This window comes from Lissotriton vulgaris, chromosome 3_1 (genome assembly GCF_964263255.1).
Source record: "Lissotriton vulgaris chromosome 3_1, aLisVul1.2, whole genome shotgun sequence".
Taxonomy (NCBI): Eukaryota; Metazoa; Chordata; class Amphibia; order Caudata; family Salamandridae; genus Lissotriton; species Lissotriton vulgaris.
In genome coordinates, this window is record NC_141689.1 from 1,670,234,266 (window position 1) to 1,670,253,911 (window position 19,646).

Below are 19,646 nucleotides of genomic sequence, written 5' to 3' on the forward strand. Positions count from 1 at the left end.
AGGGAAGCCCAAACTAAGATGGCGCCCGCTGCGCTGGAGACCCGCGATTTCAAACAGCCCCCAGCCAGCCGCTCCACTCTGCAAATGAAATCAGGAATTAGTAACCTGCACAACTTTGAGGTAGGGTTATTAAACAGTATTAAAAGCAGTGTGCTAAAAAAGACGCCACCGCTCGTAGTCAGCGGGGAGAGATACCACAAATATCACAAGAGGCTCTCTCTCACTCTCAGCTCTCTAATGTCGGCAGAACAAGCCCACTGCCACCGGGCTGCCCGCCAAACACCAGCAGAGAGGTGAAACGCGCTCCTAAATAGGGGCGGGACGAGGGAGGAGTATCAGGGGAGCTTTTCTATCAGTAAAGCATGACCTGAGACAGAGGGGCTTGAAATATTGGATGCTGTTTCCAGTGCGCCTCCGAGTTGAAGCGGATGGAAAAGCATGATTCTTCGACCGACCAGAGACAGTGATGGAATGGAGTGAATACCGGGGGAATCAGGGCTCAGTTGACCATGGAGGTGGTAACAGTGCGGACAGTCAGCCATCTTGAAGTGGGGGTCTGGACGATGGCCACCCATTCCGTCAGTGAGGGGGATCTTGAGGCCGGGTGGGCTAGGGAGGGTGAGATATTTGAGCTGTAGCTAAGGAAACTGCTAGTTAACTTACGATTCCATATTTCTAGTTTGTAGTAGGGGACAATAATTCTGATTGGGACAAGGACATGGAGCCCACTACTGGTCCCCCCCCCCCTGTTTTTTCTCTTCCCTTGAATTTTTCTAGGACGGCAGGCACTCTGCAAGTTTTTTGATGGGCAGTTTAGAGCCCGGAGGGCAGGGCAGCAGGGTGGGGGGGTGTTGGGATGGGGTGTTTGGTGCGTTTTTTTGTTTTTGTGTTTTTGTGTCACAGCAGCACAATACATGAGACTGGAGAGATGAGGCCGGAGGATTGTCAATCTTACCAGGTACACGATGGGGGATAAGGAGCTAAAAGTCTTGAGTTGGAACGTTAACGGGTTGAGGGATAAGATCAAAAGGAGTGTGGTGTTCCAGTATATTAAAATAAATGCCCCGGATGTGGTCCTACTTCAGGAGTCACCTGATTAGCAACCTCTGCAAAGCAATGCATAGGGGAGGGTACAAGATGATTGCACACTCAGGGTTTACATCAGGATCCAGGGGAGTGGGCATTTTGACTCGTAACCTATTCCCACTGGCAGTGACCTCCACCTGGGCGGATGACAGAGGCAGATATACCGGGGTCTTGAGTGTTATGGGGCGACCCTCCCCATATGCCCATGCCCATCTATTTTCCCGTGGGCCTTCATAGTACGGCATTCGCTGACTTGGGAGCAGTCCTACTAACCGTCCCAGAGGGGCTTTTAATTATGGGAGACGACTTTAATGCAGTAGTCTCCGGCCTACTGGATAGACAACCCCCTCGTGAGATGGGACGGGCAACGCGTTGGTTGCCAGAATTCAAGGAGGCGATGGGACAGGTGGATGGTTGGAGGCTCCACCACCCGGGCCAAATACAACACACATTCCATCCCCGGGCTCACCACAGTCTCTCCAGATTAGACTACTGCCTCGTCCCCGCTGAAGAAGCTTCATACATTGCAGAAATCAGACATTTAGCTAGGGCATCTTGGATCACTCTCCTCCTGGGGTTCGTATACTCGTAGGCAAGGGCTCTGCAGGGAGGGTGGCCTCGATCAATCCCTGGTATCTTCGCGATACAAAGATTTGCAAGGATCTCATCAAAACCCTGGATGAATACTTCGCCGATAATGTAGGGTCAGTGTCCTCCTCTCTGTCCCTGTGGGAGGATTTTAAGACGGTCATCAGAGGTCAGGCTCTGTCCTTAATAGCTGGCTCTAAGAGGGAGAAGAAGAGGGAAGTCGTTGTGCTTGAGGATGAAATCTAGAGGTTGGAAGGGGACCTGGAGTCGGGGATAACGCCAGCCAAACTTCACTTGTTGAGCCTGAAACAGCACGACTATAGAGCACTGGTTTCGGACAGGGCCAAAGCCATTAGCAGGGAGCAAAAGGGTAGGGTATATGATCTCGGAGATAAATCCGGGAAACTCATTGCATGACTAGACAGGAGAGAGTAGGCGAGCCGTCTAGTGCCAGAGCTTAAAACAGAGGGGGACTTCAACTACGGATCCTTGGGAGATAGTGGACAGATTTGCGGACCACTTTCAGACGGTCTACACTTTGATCTCCCCTCATTCAGAAGCTGACTCCCAGATACTACTTCGTGACATCAAGCTTCCCTGTCTCTCCCCTGAGAACCGAGACTATATGGATAGCCCCCTTGCTGCGGACGAGATTGCTCAGGCAAACCGTTCGATAAACTCCGGGAAAGCACTGGGCCCAAACGGGCTCCCAATCGAGCTCTATAAGCTTAGACCAGACAAGCTTGCGCCCCATCTGAAAGCAATGCTTGAAGAATCCAGAGAACTAGGAACGCTGCCCTCGGAGCAGCGGATAGCCACGGTAGTCGCAAATCACAAGGAGGGAAAGGCTAGAATGGATTGCTCCTCGTATAGGTCCATCTCTCTTCTGAACGCCGAGCCTAAGATCCTGGCCAAACTCCTGGCGAACCGGTTGGTAAAAGTAATCAGCGAACTTGTGCACCCAGATCAGTCTGGTTTTATGCCACATAGGAACACAGCCTTAAACCTGCGTAGACTCCATGGAGTTTTAGATAGAGTACAAACCCTTCGGGAGCCGGCCATGATCACTTCCCTAGAAGCGGCTATGGCCTTTGATACAATCAAATGGCCTTACTTGTGGGCAGTTCTAGCCAAGTTCGGGTTTCGTCCTGAATTCATCAAGTGGGTGCACCTTCTATATTCGGCGCCGCTTGTACAAGTGGTGGTTAGAGTATCAGCCTCATTCTTACTTAGTTGAGGTACCAGTCAGGGCTGCCCACTGTCCCCCCTTCTCTTTTCTTTGGCGTTGGAACCCCTCGCGGCTTGTATACGCTGGTAACCAATGATAAGAGGGCTGCTGTGGTCCCCCGAATGGGAGGACCATATATCACTGTACGCAGACTATATTCTGCTCTATATGGCTTCCCCCGTAAGTCCCTCATTGTGGTTATGGATATTCTGACCTTGTTTGGGAAGTTTTTGTGGCTTTCAATCAATCGGAGGAAATCACTACTTTTTGTCCTGAGGGGGGACCCCCGTCCCTCTCCGGAACTGCCCGATACAGGTTAACACTGAAGGGTTTAAATAGTTGGGGATGTTTGTTTCATTAGACCCCGCGGTCAGGTATGCCTGCAACCTTCTTCCCCCTCTGCAGAGGCTCAGGAGTGATGTTGCCAACTGGAAGAAACTCCCAATTTCGCTCCTGGGTAGAGCGACCCTGTTTACAATGATGGCTTTGCCGCATTTTCTCTAAGCTCTACAAAACACCCTGGATGTGGTGCAAGCGGGTTATTTTCAGGAGATTGAAGGTCTCCAGAGAGACCTGCTATGGGATGGCAAACCTCGTATTGCACTAAGTAAGTTAACACCTTCGCTGCTACAGGAATTTTCCTGCTGTGCTGCCCTTTTCTGAACAGGATGTGGTTGTGACGGAACCATTCCGTCATCAGCACAGCTCAACCGTGGCTGATGACGGACTGGTTCCGTCACCAGCATCGAAGGGGTTAACGTTAAATTGGTACGATGGGGGCATCAGTCTCCCAGACATTAGAAAGTATTATTGGGCCTCCCAGCTGGCTGCAATCAACCATTGTACGTACGGCCGAGTAGACTATCCTGGCTACGCCATGGACTGGTGGCTCCTCCCTGGGGGACGCTACAATAGGGCTTTGTACTCCCGACCGAAGAAACAAGCCCTAACAGGCCCTACGAGACACGCTGTACAGATATGGCACAATGCCACAGGCTCTCTGGGCAGGAGGCACAAACTAACATTAGCCACTCCGCTCTGGGATTCCGAGAAACTTGGCAGTCTCTGGAAGACGAAGGGATTCGACCGATGGGACCTTATAGGAATTTCTACCATCATAGGGGGGGGGGGGGGGTCAAGTCCTTTGAGGAATTACAGAAGGAATATGAGCTAGCAGATACAGAATACTTTCGCTATGTCCAGGTTCGAAACTCACTTCAGACCTCTCTTCATAGGGGTACTGATCCCCCAGAGGCCTCCCCGTTGGAGGACAGAGTTCTAGATGGCCACCTCCCTGAAAAGACAATCTTGTTAATATATAAAAAAACTAATCAACCACATGGCAGACCCGCTCCGGGCATTGAGGGACAGATGGGTACAAGATGGGATAAAAGTAGATGATGAAGAATAGCAGACAGCGGTGTCATCCCCCAAAGTGGTGGCAATTCCAGCACACTTGAGATTAGTCCAGCTTAAGATAGTGCACAGGATTTATATTGCAGGGCCTCGATTGGTGAGCATGGGGTTGGCGGACGCAGGATTGTGCAAGCGGCAGTGTGGGCTTACTGGCACACTCATGCACATCATCTGGGAGTGTACACATATTGGCTTAAAGTACATAACATAATCAGCAAAGTACTGTGCGTCACACTCCACCCTGAGGCAAGGAAGTGCCTCTTGAACATATGGGAACCCACAGACCTGAACACCTCTCAGACGCAATGGGCTACTTTAGGGTTTATTTTAGCCAAAAGAAACATTGCTCAGTTTGGGGGGAGCTCAACCGCCTACCCTGGAAACTTGGGAAAGTAATTTAGATTGGTGTATGTTTAGAGAAAAACAGTGCATCTGGCAAGGGAGTGCCCTAGGAAATGGTCGCTGGTATGGGGCCCTTGGAATAGTTACCGAGGAGAGATCAGTGTGCCGCCACAGACTACTGCTCAGGATGACCCCCACTCCCTATGAGGTTCCTCTCCTGTGTAAATTGTAGTTATCCTTTAACCATCTGCTTTGAAGTTTGCAAGGTAAACGATCCTCTGTACTGTATTACTGCTGATGTATGTTTGGTTTTAATAGAACTATAAAAAAAAATATTTATACCCAAACAACAGTTATAGATCACTGTGATATAATAGGGTTGTACCTTATTAACTGTAAAAAACAAAAGGATATCCATGACAAAAGCAGTAACCTTAAACTGTGTATTTGAAAAGCACACATTCACCCAGAAGGTTATCTTGGTGCTGAATAACAGATGTTTATTATTACCCAACCCAATTACTTACCAGTTTTAGCTTGACATATTTATTGGTTCGTGAAAACTACTGGACAGACCAGGAACTCTACAGCAGGTGTTTTTAAAATCCTAAGTTATTTCAAAACACATCACCCCCCACAAACTCAGCACCAGGTGCGGCTTTACCGGTCACACTGCCCTAAAGCCGGCCCCGCCTACAAGCAAAAGACCAACAGTACAAAGACGCCAGGAAAGTTGCATTCACAGTCTACATCGTTCTCTTCAACGGCAGACAAGAAAGTGATCTGCAGTCACGCATTAGCCTTTACACAGACTCCAGACTAAGACGCCGATTGGTAAGTAGTCATAGTACTGTGAGAAGGGACAGTACTGAAGGGTCTTTCACTGCGCCTGCACTCAGGTCCTACTCTTCAATTATATTTGCTCTGTCACTCTAAATCCAGAAGCAGCTGTCCCTTCCCCTGCCTTTCAGGCACCACTGTCCGAGTAACATGCAAATAATGGCAAACCCCAGAGATTTTCAGCAAAGGAGTGTGTATAATCATTATTTATTTCCATGTACTTTAACTACCATGTCCAACAAAGGGTGTTATTTAGGTGAGGTTGTGTACTTCAGTAGCACACTCGTTGTAGTAAACAACAATTCCATTCATAACGGAATGGGACTTTAAAAACAGTGATATTATCACTGGTCATAAGACTATTGTGGGAATTATTTAGCCATAGGTACCCCCAACCTACACCTGCCTTCTCACAAGTCTGCCCTTCTCATTATAGTGAGATTGGATTCAGATATGTATTACCTTTATCACTTCCTCAGTACTCTTAAATGACTCTTAAATGACTTCCCATCCAAAGGCAACCGACCCTCAGATCTCGGTCCCCAGTACTCCTCAATAGCTTCCTAAACAGACGCGTATTTAAAATGGCCTACATCAGGCACAGTTCCACACACATGCTAACCCCAAAATACATAGCACAGAATAACCATGTTCGGGGTAGCTGCTCAATACGTAACCCGGAATCCTTGTTTGTAGAACCACCATGGTTTAAACGCCTCTTGAGATATTCAAAGAAGAACTGATACATCTATAGCTACAACGATATCTCCACGGAATCCCGGATTGGACAATGCAGGCCATCAAGTCCAAATGGAAACTACTCAACTTGCAGATCGTATATACAGGGTCATGTGGTCCTAAGTTGTGAAATATGTCGGGTATACGACAATGAGATCAGAAAATATATTATCTTGTGGTGTTAGTGCTCTGAAAATGCGTTTTTGCATAATTCTGAAACTTCTTGATATAACATCTATGATTCTCTTAAGTATCAATTTTTCCTGATGAAAAGTTCCTTGTAACCCTCGAGTACTGCATGTAATATATAAAACTGCACGTAACTAAATACATAAATAATTACAAAGGGGTGCCAAAAATGCAGCCATTAATTCTTCATCCGATTAGTGAGAACGTTCACATAGTAAATTAAATTAGTAGTCTGTAACCCTTTGCGATTGCTGCATATGTACTATCTGCTAATTGTACTGTTCTGACTACTAGCGCATGATTTTACATTAGGAATGAAATGTATGCATTCTTAGTAATAGTGGTAAAATGTAAAACCTGCAACAGGATACATTACCAAAACTGGTGTTTTGAACTCAAAAACTGTACCATAATAGTTATCTCCGCGACCAGAAAAGGAGATTGGAGTACCTTCTGTCGACCAAACAATTAATTATGTGAGACTACAATACATGTAAAGGGATTAGAATCATCATTTATGGAATTACTACAGTTTTTATAAAGTTGAATCATTTTAATCAAAACAAATTATGATGTTTTCAGATTTGTGCCCTCGGCCAAGTGGCCATACTCTTTTAGGGAGAATAATTTAAAGCCATTGTTTAGACCAGTGTAAAAAAATCACCGGCAATGCTATGCTATGGGATTTAAAGAGCGCATGGCGACCCATAGGTATCCCAGTGTTAACAGTAGAAGAGAACCACTCAACGGAGAACAGAGGAGTCACCTAGAAAATCAGTTCTTAAAAAGCAGAGTCTTAAGGGATTTCCAGAAACAAAGTTCATTATTTGTGGATTGAATGGCCAAGAGAAAGGCTTTCCAGAGCTTGGCCGCATTAAAACCGTCCTCTTCCAGCCCTCCTAATAGTGGGGGCGGAGGCAATGTGTGAATTGGTGGCTCTAAGAAGCCTCTTGGGGGACTAGGGTTAACTAGTTGCCTGGAGATATTTGAACCACATACAAGAAGGGCTCTGTGTACTGTACACAGGGATTTAAATTCAATTCTTTGAGCAACAGGAAGCCGACAGAGCTCCCTCAAACCCTGTTTGGCTGATGCATACCTAGGGCTTCCTATCAGCTTCCAGGAGGCAGCATTTTGCATGAGTTGTAGTATACAAATTACGGCCTTGGGGGCACCCAGGTAGAATGAGTTGCCGTAATGCAGGTGCGAGAGAATCAGAGCCTGGACTGCCAGCTTCCTTAAGGGCTCTGGAACTAGAGGTAAAATCTTGTGCAACATACACAGATTAACAAAACAGATGGCAGAGAGTAAAGTGGCCTGGGTCTCCATGGACAGTATTTTCTAACCACACTCCCAAACTTTTTATAGCTGATTCCGGGGCAGAAGGGGGACCGAGACCGACCTGCCAACTTAGAGCCCTATACGGGGGATTTGAATTATTTCCAATGATTATAAGTTCTGTTTTGGCTCTGTTCAGCTTGAGGCAGGATTTATTGACCCAGCTGACTACTTGCTCCAGAAAAGGACCCAGGGTGGACACTGGGGAATCCACGTCAGGAGATAGTTGGAAAACTAGGATTGGACAGCAAATTCCACCAGCGGAGTTGGCAGAGTGTTTGCCACTCCATGCTGAGTTCAGGAAACTCAGACGACTATCGGTGGAGTGGAGTTTTTCTTTTACTGTCTCACGGGCCTCGGCATGTTTGCTGTTCACCCCCATGAGCAAAGGTATGGCAACTTCAGTGCAAGCTTAAAGGAAAAAAGGGCTCAGCAGCTTAATTGAGGCGCTCTAGCAACCGGTCTCTACCGTGTGTGGAACAAGACATCGGAGCAAGCACCTATGGCCTCCTCCCTCCCATTAATCTCTCTACTCCCTGCCAAAGATGAGGCTGCAGTCTCCTGGGCTGGCTCGGGGGACGGCTAGTGCCCCCATCAAAGGCCGCCCAGCCACCTGCCAGATTAAGGGTGCACAGTGAAGTAAATCCCAATACTGTTCAACTGCTAGCGGGACCCCCAGCCACGCTGAAGTCCAGCAGACCCCCAAGGTGGGAACACGCCTCAAGTGTGGGTGCGCCAGCCCAGTCCCAAGCCACACAGCTTGCTTGACCACACCCCACCAGCATCAAAATACATCACTTCAACCTGCCAACATCCGTGGAAAATTAAATAGCGCGGGCCAGCTCAGGTGGTTACTTAACCCTTTGTGCCACTGGGGGAGTGATATGGTGGTGCAGTACGCAGCGGTGCATGCAGACTTGGGGAGAGGGGGAGTACAGTACACTTTTTATACTTAATTATGTGACTTCACTTGTAGTTGCTTGTTACCAACTCATTGTGCCAGTCATTAGAGTGACCTGTCATTGAACGTGACCTCTTCATGAGCATGCAGAATGGTTGTGTGCTGCTGAGACATTCTGCTCAGTGCTGGTGACACTCTCCATTGAGCTCAATAGGGGGCTAGCAATACTCCTCCTCCGTGAGGAACTCTGTGGAATTCGGCAGAGGTTTTAGGTGACCAGTTCCTCTTTGCAAATAGATTCATGGTTTTGTCTGGTCTGGAGCACAGCGATTGAAAATGTGGTGGAGAGCTGGACCAAGGGTTTATGACTCGTTCCCCATCCCACCCAAACATCCTCCAGAGTCTGATAGCTTACCACATAGCACTACTACTAACCTTCCAGCACCTGCCATTCCAGTCAGCTTTGAGTCGTCTTTGGGGCAAAATAGATGTATGGACAAATCTGCTGAAGTCGTTGACCATGAGACTGCACCAGTATCCTGTCATTTTTATGAGGGGAGGCAGCATTGTCATTTCACTTCTCCTCATTTGGCATCCTCAGCTAACTGTAACCTGAAACTATTGAGCTGGAATATTTCAGGGCCAAAGGGGGTCTGGCCACCTGGTGTAAAGACTCCACTTATTTAAATATAGAGATGCTTCCAGATGAGGTGGTAATGTGCAGGCCTTTGATTTGAGGTGGTGATCCAAATTTAGTTTGGTCTTAATACGTTTTTGTAATAATGACTGCTGCTAAGGATAATCAAAACGTTTATCGTTTATTTGATTTTATAGCCAAAGTTGTCAATAGGAACACATTTTCATTACCATTTATTCCTTTACTGGCTGGTAACTTCAACGCTAAGCAAGGTGTTTTACCACCTTTGTCACACTGTACTTTCTCTTCTTCCCAATGAGAGCATACCCTCGATTCAAATATGGACTCCTGGGGCGCCTTTTACTTATTTAGCGCTATATGATCTAGGATATGCCAATGAACGCTTTATGAGGTCCCAAAATATACAGGTAGGGGGATCTTGTTCCATAATCAACTAATTTTACGTCTAGAGACATACATACATAGGTCTTTAATGGGAAGGTTGCAAGGTTCTGACTAATTCTAATCTTTCAGATCAAAATGGCCCCAGTGTAGTTTTGGGTAGCTTTGGGGAGATAAACTGCAATATTAGGATCATGCTCGACAGGCATATATGTAATAGTTCGAATCATAACCAGTTGTGGTTCGACTAGGCATGTAGAGAAGTGAATAATGATATCAGGAGGGAATTAAATTGCAGCCCCATAGATAAGAAAGCAATAAGAGCTTACAGGAAGGAATACACACTGTCGCTAAAAAAGAGGAAGGCTGACTATGTTTGAACATTAGGAAAAATTGATGAATGCCGGTCAAACAAAAAAATCCCAAGCCTTTAGGAAGGCAGTACCTGCTTGCTTTCCTTAATGTAGTGCATAAAACAGAGTCTACATGCATATTGTCTTAAGGGGTGGATGTATCATTTTGATAACATTTATCACGCCAATGATTGTAACCAGAGCAGAGAAAACGTTAATTGTCCTTACCTGCCACTAGATATTTCATTCTTCTCTGGGGAGGTGTTTGAAGCCATCCTCACAGCCCTTCTAATACAGACACCGGGCCGATGGGCTGCCCATGCATCTATACAAGGAAAATCCTGGGATGTGGACCCCTCTGCCACAAACGTTATTAACTTGGCATCTATGGGCAGCATACCAACCTCTTGGGTTTCATCCATAATTGCATCAGATTTTAAAAAGGGAAATGCACAGGATCCAAAATGCTGCCATCCAATTTTCCTTCTCAACTCTACGGTTAAGATTATTGGGAGAATTGTTCTGAATCTACTGCTGCTCTGGTCCACGGAGAATAAAAAATTCCCAGGCCCAATAGAAGTTCCGGAAAGGCATTGGAACAATAGAACACTGTATAATCTTGCACCTTTTAGCGCGTAAAAATACGTTCGCTCAGTGCAGCTCCCTCAATATAGCACTTATGGACCTATCCAGTGCTTTTCATAGGGTAAACAGATACAAATTGTGGGATATTTTAACTACGATGGGTCTTAAGGGGGCTTGGTGACCTTCCTGAGATCCCTACATTTGGACTTGGTTGCCTTTGTGAGATACAGGGAAGGAGGGAAATGGACTGCTCCGTTTTCAGTAAAGCAGGGTGTCCGACAGGGTGGTGTGCTGGCACCTACCTTGTTTTTGCTCGATATAAATGGCCTTGAAACCACCCTTTTGAACATTGGTTATATGTACCAGTGGGAAACAAAATCCATTCCAATGCTTCTGTATGCAAATGATGCTGTGTTGCTTGTCAGGAGAGTCAATGGCCTTAACTCACTGCGTAGCACTTGTGTTTCCTTCTTGAAACAGTTAGACTTGGAAACGAATTTGTCTAAATCCTTAATTATGGATTGTGGCCCAAAAAACACAAATCTTGTTGTATGGGCATATCTTGGTTTGATGTTCCATAGGTCTTGCACATGGGCACCATGTGTTAACAAAACGAAAAATAGACTTTTGCAAGAAGTTGATATGAACTTCTACCTTATTTCATATATAGGAAAAAGCCCATTCAGCCTATAATTGAGATCTAAAATAGGAAATGCATTACCATTTTACCTTATGGAGTAGGGTATGGGGTTACAGTTATGTGGGTTGTATCCAAACAGAAGAAAACAGATTGCAAGTGCATATTGATGCTTCCCTTGGCAACATCACACTCTCCCGCCCACCAAGAATTTGGAATGGACTATGTTAAGGATTTAATCAAACTCACCCCCTGTTCCGATTCTGCTTTGGTCTAAAAAAGCAGGCTAGCCTAAACAGAGAGATACCTTTTGACTGCTTTTCTTGCTCTTATGGGACAAGAAATCTCTGGCTTAAATATGTCAGGGACACAACTGCTGCTCTTGTCTGCCCTTTTATTTTTGAGAATCCCACCGACATATGCAAGAAGGACAAAAGGTGGATCTGGGATAGTTTTATATCGCATAGAAGGACCCAAAGGAAGGACAGAGAATTTATGAAGCCCTCTGTTAGGTAATACTGCCTTGTACAAACCACGCTGGAGTTATCATCTTATTTAACTTGGTCCAGGCTTCCTGGGAGCATACGTTTGTTGTCCCAGTTTAGACTGGGCTCCATCAGATGGGTTTTATGCTTCCCTCAATGTCAATTTGGCTCCTTTACTGTATGTATTTTCTTTGCTGATGCTACAATTAGTAGTTGACCGACCGAAACCTTTACCGAATTATTTTCATTCCCTTTCTTTTCAATTTCTATGCATGGACTCTCCCTTTAATGGACTTTAAATCTGAACACTTCCCCTTTGTTTTAGGATTTTAGCTGTTCGACAACAAACTTAAAATCTGCCTTAATGGTGCGATTCTGTAAACTGATTCAGATAATAACCATTCAATAAAGCCTGCTTAAATGTTTAGTGCTTTTGTACAAGCTGTGATATTCTTAACTGAAATTCCCAAGAGCTTGCTCATAACAATGAACTTTGTATCTTTAAAGCAATAACCAAATTATCTAATTTCTGTCTGACTATTATTGAGTCCTGTTGGTTTTTCCATTTCACTGTGCAGATCATCAAGTGTTAATTCTTTTGTTTTGTGTTGCTGTTGACGAACTTTTGGTCAGCATAATCCTAACTTGACTAAACTTCTTCAGGAGGTTAGGTCTTCCAATGCTATTCTTTATGCCTACAACATGGTTTTAAGAGTGGTGCGCCTAAATCTGATATCTAATTTGTGAGTTGACTGTCAATTAATGGTCCTCATTGGACAGCTAACGAGGTGATTTGGCTACCCTAATTTTCCCTCCGCCTATCCGTGGAGAAAGATTTGTTTGAGGATCATTGCCTCTGTGGTAAATGGAGATGCTGAAGATTTTCTTATCGTAAAGGGCCCAGTACAACTAGAGTAGTAAGAAGAATAAGCGCAGAATAATATACATTTTACCACGCTTGCACTGCAACAGTCTCAAAATTTAAGTTCTGTCACTTTACTCTTCAGCTAGTGTATCTAAAAACAATGTTCATCTATAGCTCAGCAGATGAAAAACTCAAGTAATTGAAATGGAGGCTAGATCCGTATAGCAATATGAACACATGATGTTTTTGCGTTGAGCACTTAAGAATTTACTGATCCTCAACATTCGCTTAGATCATGGCGACAGTGATTTTTACAAAGAGCGTACTCTGTTCCTGGTTTCACACTTTAATTATTTTATGCACCGCGATAGATTTGCACATTAGATATGCTAAATTGGAATTCCAGCATGAAATGTTGCATGAAAATGACAAAGGTAAATGTTCCTCATGTACCCCATTCAGCTCCCAATTATTCTTCAAACTCTCTGCTATGGCATCTCGTTCATCAGTTTAATGCTACATGATTGCTAGCCTTTTTGATTTAAATTTTTAACACTCTTCCTTTTACACACAATTACTCAAAATTATTACAATTAGTCCTTCAAATTGGTGTTCTAGACCTGAATATGAAGTGTATGAGCTTGCTACACAGTCAAGGTATTCAGGAACAAAAATTAGATCATAAATAATGATTCCATATCGGTCTATTCGCAAAAGAACAGGGAACCCTGGGTATTTCACAAGTATACAGAACACTACCACACCACACACACTCCATATCTAACTTCAAATGTTTTTTTCCTGCTCAGTGTTTAGGCATAGGATTAGCACAGTGCCATCTACATCGGCGACCTGTGTCTGGAATGGTAAAAGGATTTGTCATTTTTCTGCTTGGCGTGGATGGCACTGTGTTAATCATATGCTTAAAAACCTTGCTAGAAAAACAAACAATTGCAAAGAGCACATTTGAAGTGTCAGTGTGTTAAGTGTTCCATATCAAAGAGACGCTCTCCACTTAAAACAGACATTTGAAGAAAACTGCTTTTTCAGCTAGCTACTCCCAAAATGAGCATGGAAATGTATCAAAACCTTTATCATTTCAATGTGCAATGTACAACATGTCCCTTTTTTGCACCCTCTGATTTCTGGCTAAATTTACAAAATCTTTGTCCTAGTGGATAATAACATCACCAGAACTCCTTGAGGTCAATATCGGACTGGAGTGCACCATTACCAGCTATGTACTGGCTGTTGATATGTGTATTCCATAGCAGTGAAATTAGAGAGTTGGAGGGTGGGAGCTCACATTTATTATTACAGTGCAAAGGACACATTCCAGTTTATTACCACAGTGAAAAAAAACTAGCATGAGAAATGCACTGTTACTGACTACTTCTACTTCACACAAGGAAGGAACACTCCTAATAGTCAAAAGGACTCTTCGATGTGATTTTAACTTATCGCACAAATAGAACCTTTTGCTTCCTGGTTTTTGCTGCTTGTGATGCCACTGCTGTACACGATGCTTCATTAACATTTGACATGGACCAATAGAAAAGAAGCACACTTTGTGAAAGTATAATACTAATTACAAACAAGTAAGATCTTCTGCTCTTAGCACATTTTATAAGTCATTCACTGCTTCCGTATAAGGGTCCAGCTGGGTATATGGGCCCAGCTGGTTCTGTTGGTTATGTACTGATTATATGAAACAATGTCCACATGAATAATAACATCGAAATGCACAGATATTGGGGGCTCCTATAGCCTGATTCCCAGGACATATTGTTTGTGGTCAAGGACAACTATTTTTCATGTTTATTGTATTCTTGGGACAAGTAGCCCTACCCCCAGCAGCTCAAACCTTTGGGTGCCGGTGTACAGTACCACATTATGTTCTCAATTGTATTTATGGTTCATTAATACAAAGCCTCTCTTATTAGGAGGAGTACTCTAAAGAAAATGTTGTAAGCTCGGACTGCACTACTGACACTGGTTCCAGTGTAAAAATGTGCACACCCGTTTGCAAAGTTTAACAATATGAAGCTACATACAATGCTCACAGAATACTCTAATTAGATGAAAATATCTGGAGAAGCTTGAAAGCAAGATTGATGAGCGTTTGCTTTCACAATAATATGTTGGCAAAAAACTGCAACTAGGAAAAAAACATTTTGCTAAACTCCTGTAAAACAGTGGGTAACATTTCTTTGCCACTGGATTCAAGATAGCCTGGCTGGCTGATGAGGGTTATGAACCCGAAACCGGTCCCGGGATGCTCGTTTCCGGTCCAGGGAAGACATAGCTTGGCAGTTCGGGCTGGACTGTATCCCATGAGGCACAGGGTCAGGCTGATTTGCATATGGCCATGTCTGAACTAGAATGGTGGAGTGAGCTAAAGAATGATGATGGATTAAATCCAGATCAATTATCTGGGGGTGAGTGTTTGATTTGCTCAAGCGCTCCGGCCATCATCCCCTTTGGTATCGCTTTGTTCGCCCTAAGTTGGCAGGGTATGCCCAGACATGGGTCCCTTGCTCACTTTGCGACTGGATTCAAGATAGCCTGGCTGATGAGTGTTATGAACCCGAAACCGGTCCCAGGATGCTTGATTCTGGTCTAGGGAAGACATTGCTTGGCAGTTCGGGCTGGACTGTTCCCATGAGGCACCGGGTCAGACTGATTTGCATATGGCCATGTCTGAACTGGGTTGGTGGAGTGATCTGAAGAATGATGATAGATTAAACCCAGATCAATTGACTGGAGTTGAGTTTTTGATTTGTTCAAGCGCTCCGTCCATCATCCCCTTTGGTATAACATTTCTTTACAACATCATTTAGTAGAATATGCTGATGCATGCTAGGATTTCTAAAAATATCATAATGGAAAATCAGTACGATCAGTTTCAACAAGATAATAGGAAACCTGAAAATGACTAGCACTGGCAAAGCCAATAGGTCTGATATTGGTGGTGAACCTTTTGGTTTTGTCAGTGTGTTGCTTTTTGATATGGTTTTTGTAAATCTTTGGGGGAGCTGTCATGCCCTCACAATTATAACAAACATTGGTCTCAAAAAGCTCACATTGCCACAGTATTTCCTGGCACTGAACAATACTACATTGTGTGACAATATGCTCCTTGTGAAAGAGTGGAAGCCAATCGATGGTTTGACAGAGAAGTAGAAAGAGCCATAATTTCAATAAAGGTCTTGGTTAACTTCAGACCCAATTAGGGGCCCAATCCTTAAAGAAAATATCAAAATTGCACCCATGGTATATGTCTTTGCATTAATGCAGACTTACACCTTTCATTAATTAAAAATACTTTGCAGAAGTAGGCAAGGAAATAGTACTCCTAGAAAATATTTGTTTAACTGCTTTTTAGCACAAGCAAATATGCAGATGTAGATTGGCTCATGCGAAAATCTGCTGAGCGTTCACAAGTTCACTTACCCTCCAACCCCTTTTTTCCCCAACTCTGGAAGAAGTTTTACTTCTGCCATTGTCAGGAGTAAATTTCCAACCTTTCTCAGTATGAGAAAAGATTAGAGAAGATGGTGAAAACCACTAAAACATGGAACTTAGTAGGTTTGCACAGACTCAGAAGGGCATTCCAGCCCTGGAACTATTGCTTAACGTAAGCTCCAGCCCAAGTATGTAGATCTATGGAAAGGTGGCAAAATAAGGAAATCGATAGAATTAAAACCCTACTATAGTATGAACACTGGGATAATCAGAAAGGCTAATATCAGAGCTTTGATATAATGGGATTGCTGCCATAATTTGTTGCTGCACTACGTGGATTTTTTTTTACAGGACAAGTAGATTAATGAAGCAACCTATTCAATGGACAAGTAGACATTTTGTTAAATACCACACACCTGTCAATATATATGGATTACCAGAATATTGTCATCTTCTACTCACAAAATACATATATTGCTGTTATAAATATCTAAAATACCCCTATTTTTCGACTACAAAGATATACAAAATATTGTCATAACATTAATTTTTCATATCACTTAAATATAGAAAATAACATCGAAATTAGGACTTAACAGCAACATTAATATATGCAAATTAACTAATATTAATATACATTACATCATTTCAAATTCCTTAAAGCACTAAATAAATTGTTGTCCAAAGTGGGAAGGGTATGCCCAGACGTGGGTCTCATACTCTCTATGCCACTGGATTCAAGCTAGCCTGGCTGATTAGGGATGATACCACAAAATAACTCCCAGGATACTTCTTTCTGGTCAGGAGAGAACCTGGCCTGGCAGTTCGGGGCTGGACTTTTCCCATGAGGAGCAGGGTCAAGACTGATTTGAATATGTCTGGGTCCAAACTGGAATGGCACAGCAAGCAAAAAAACGGTGGATTTAACACAGATCTGTGACTAGGAGTGAATGTTTGATTTGTTCAGCATTCCGTCCATCATCTATTATTTTTGCATTAAACCACTAAATAAACTAAAGTATTTCACAAAATGTATTTAATACATACACACAAAATAAAAGAATTAATATTTTTTAAATAAATTAAAATGACATATCATTACAACCACATTTAATATAAAAATAAAATTCAATCAACTAATACAAATATTTTAAAATAATGTATAATTAAAACATTGCTTTTAGCTAAATACATGTAAATAAATATACTTTCTAAAATAAATACACATATAGATAAACACATACACCAATTAGCAGCCACCATATAAGGATTAAACTGAGAAAAAAATACAAGCACCAAAAAAAAAACCACAACCAAATACATTAAACTTTAAACAAACCAACCAATATCGTTGCTGCTCCTAAAAGACAACAAGAAGTAAATATTCGACATAATATAACTACTATACTTTGTGAGGAACCTCATGTACGATAACACCAAGAACAGGACAGTAATTACTTTCGCTACAGAAAATAACCTATAAAGATTAACACAAAACAAGATGTTGATGGCACATTAAAATCATGCTCTCCACCATTTACACAGATTTATACCATACAGGTTGAATACCACAATACAAATCGACCCTTGGTGACCTCACTTCAAAAGCAAAGTGCTATATACTATGAACCACGAAATCAAATAAATCAAATTCAAAACTAACAGCTAATACCACCAGAAAATTATCATTGATTTCAAACAACAAATGCTAAGCACATCACTCCTGCCTCCCTATGTTGAATGTGGGAGGGCTCTAAGCTGGTAGAATTGGAGCCGGGAGAGATGACGACATGGTAATAAGTAGATGGATGACTGACAACAAATGTCACGTTCTGGGTTGCTACTTACGTTTAGGTTTATCACTGTGTCTATGGGTTAGATGGTATGGTAGACTATGGAGGACCCTCTGAGTGTGAACAGTTGCAAATAACCTACCAACTTTTGTAAGTTAAGGCACCTGTCAGTGTAGATCATATTGATGCAGATGACCCAGATAGGAAACAATATGTGAATTACAATGGCCTTAGATTGCCTTTCTGTGTATGTTATATAACTATTGTATGAGCATTGTTCACTTGCATTGGCATGTTTCTGATACTTCAATTAAGAAATGTCACCTCCTCACCCCCTAAAAAAGATAATAAAGCAGGTGGCTGTCAGCGGCAAAAGGAGTCACCAAAACGTTCGATGTGAGAAGAGGTCTACAATCCAACCTCTAAATGTAAGTAGTACACACTACAGCAAAGCTCCATATCTTCTGGCCGTATTAGCTTCTAGGTAAAGTTGATAGCGGAAGCATGCACCAACTGGAAAAACTAATCTGAATGACCAGAATGAGATAAAAAGAGAAATCCCTACAAACCTATCAAGAAAATTAGAAGTTGTAGTGGGGCATATTTGTAGACATTCCCTGCATGTAAACTTTGTAGACTTGGCTAAAATATTCCATGGTCTCCCATGCCAAAGATGGTCCATAAGGAAACTTTTCCCCCTAAGCGAGAATAACTGACTCTAAACTGGTTTCACTTCTGTTTTCCTTTCATACTTATCTGCAGTTATTTTTCTTTGCCCTAATTCAAGGTTTCAATAAGATACGTACTTACAGAAGTAATAAATATGAACATTTGCACAGCTTCCAAAGATATTTACATGCCCCTGGTTCGCACATCTTGCTTCAGCTTTCAATAAACCGGGCAAATCATTTTGTCTGAACAGGACTCATTGACTGGCAAACTGCAATAAGGACAATGCATGTTCTCCTCCAGTTGGTATCGAGGCAGCATGGATTGTTAAAACTTACCATTTTCAAAGTAGAATCTGTGAAAGTCCATTCCTTCCACTAAATTGCCCAAAGCTTCAGGCTCGAAGGAAGTAAGCCCGGGGTCACAGATTTTTCTGAAGAGAGGAGAGAAAAAAATGCCCAATGAATCGAGCTAATTTGCTTTATTCATCAACACAACAGTCCAATACTATTATGTTACTACAGTCAAAAGAAGTAGCAATGCATTTACATTTAAAATATTAAAATAGGTCTTAAATGTGAACACCACTCAAAGCGTTTCTTACCTAAAATCTGTCTAACGGCTTGGCGCGAACAAGTTGGATTTAAAGTGGGCGGTCTCATGAATGCTTTCATTAAGCCCATATAGATCTTTATCTACATGGGCTCAGTCTATAGCTAATACAGATCCATGCATGGAGCTGGCCTTATGAGCCCTGAGCAATGGATTTCTGTGGAGACACCCCTGCTGCACAATTAAGTCATCATTTTAGAAATATTTCTTGAATATCTTGGGTCAGTTGCACAGTTCCTGCCTTGTGCAATGGTAAGCACATCCAGAGGAAAAACGTACACCCAGTGATCTCTTCCAGTATGAGAAGGATAGGAACCCAACATAGAGATTTTCCCGGCACTATGGAAAATTTAACCAAAATAGTGACTGAAGCAAACAAATCATGTGTTGTTTGTAGGCAAATAAAGTATGTGGTACTTAATTGTACATACTCTTCTTTACTCATGCTTTCTATCTTCAAGTGCATTCACTTGAAGA

The 19,646-nt window shown here is 42.9% G+C and overlaps 1 protein-coding gene across 13 annotated transcripts in view; it reads right to left on the reverse strand.

Annotated features, from left to right (window-relative positions):
* Positions 1–19,646, reverse strand: part of CAMK2D (calcium/calmodulin dependent protein kinase II delta) — an 806,647-nt gene that overhangs the window by 18,343 nt on the left and 768,658 nt on the right. For all 13 annotated transcript variants that reach the window (XM_086962149.1, XM_086962142.1, XM_086962138.1 and 10 more), the window contains one exon: positions 18,896–18,990. In XM_086962149.1, coding sequence (XP_086818275.1) covers positions 18,896–18,990 — 95 coding nt within the window. The remainder of the gene's footprint in view (positions 1–18,895; positions 18,991–19,646) is intronic.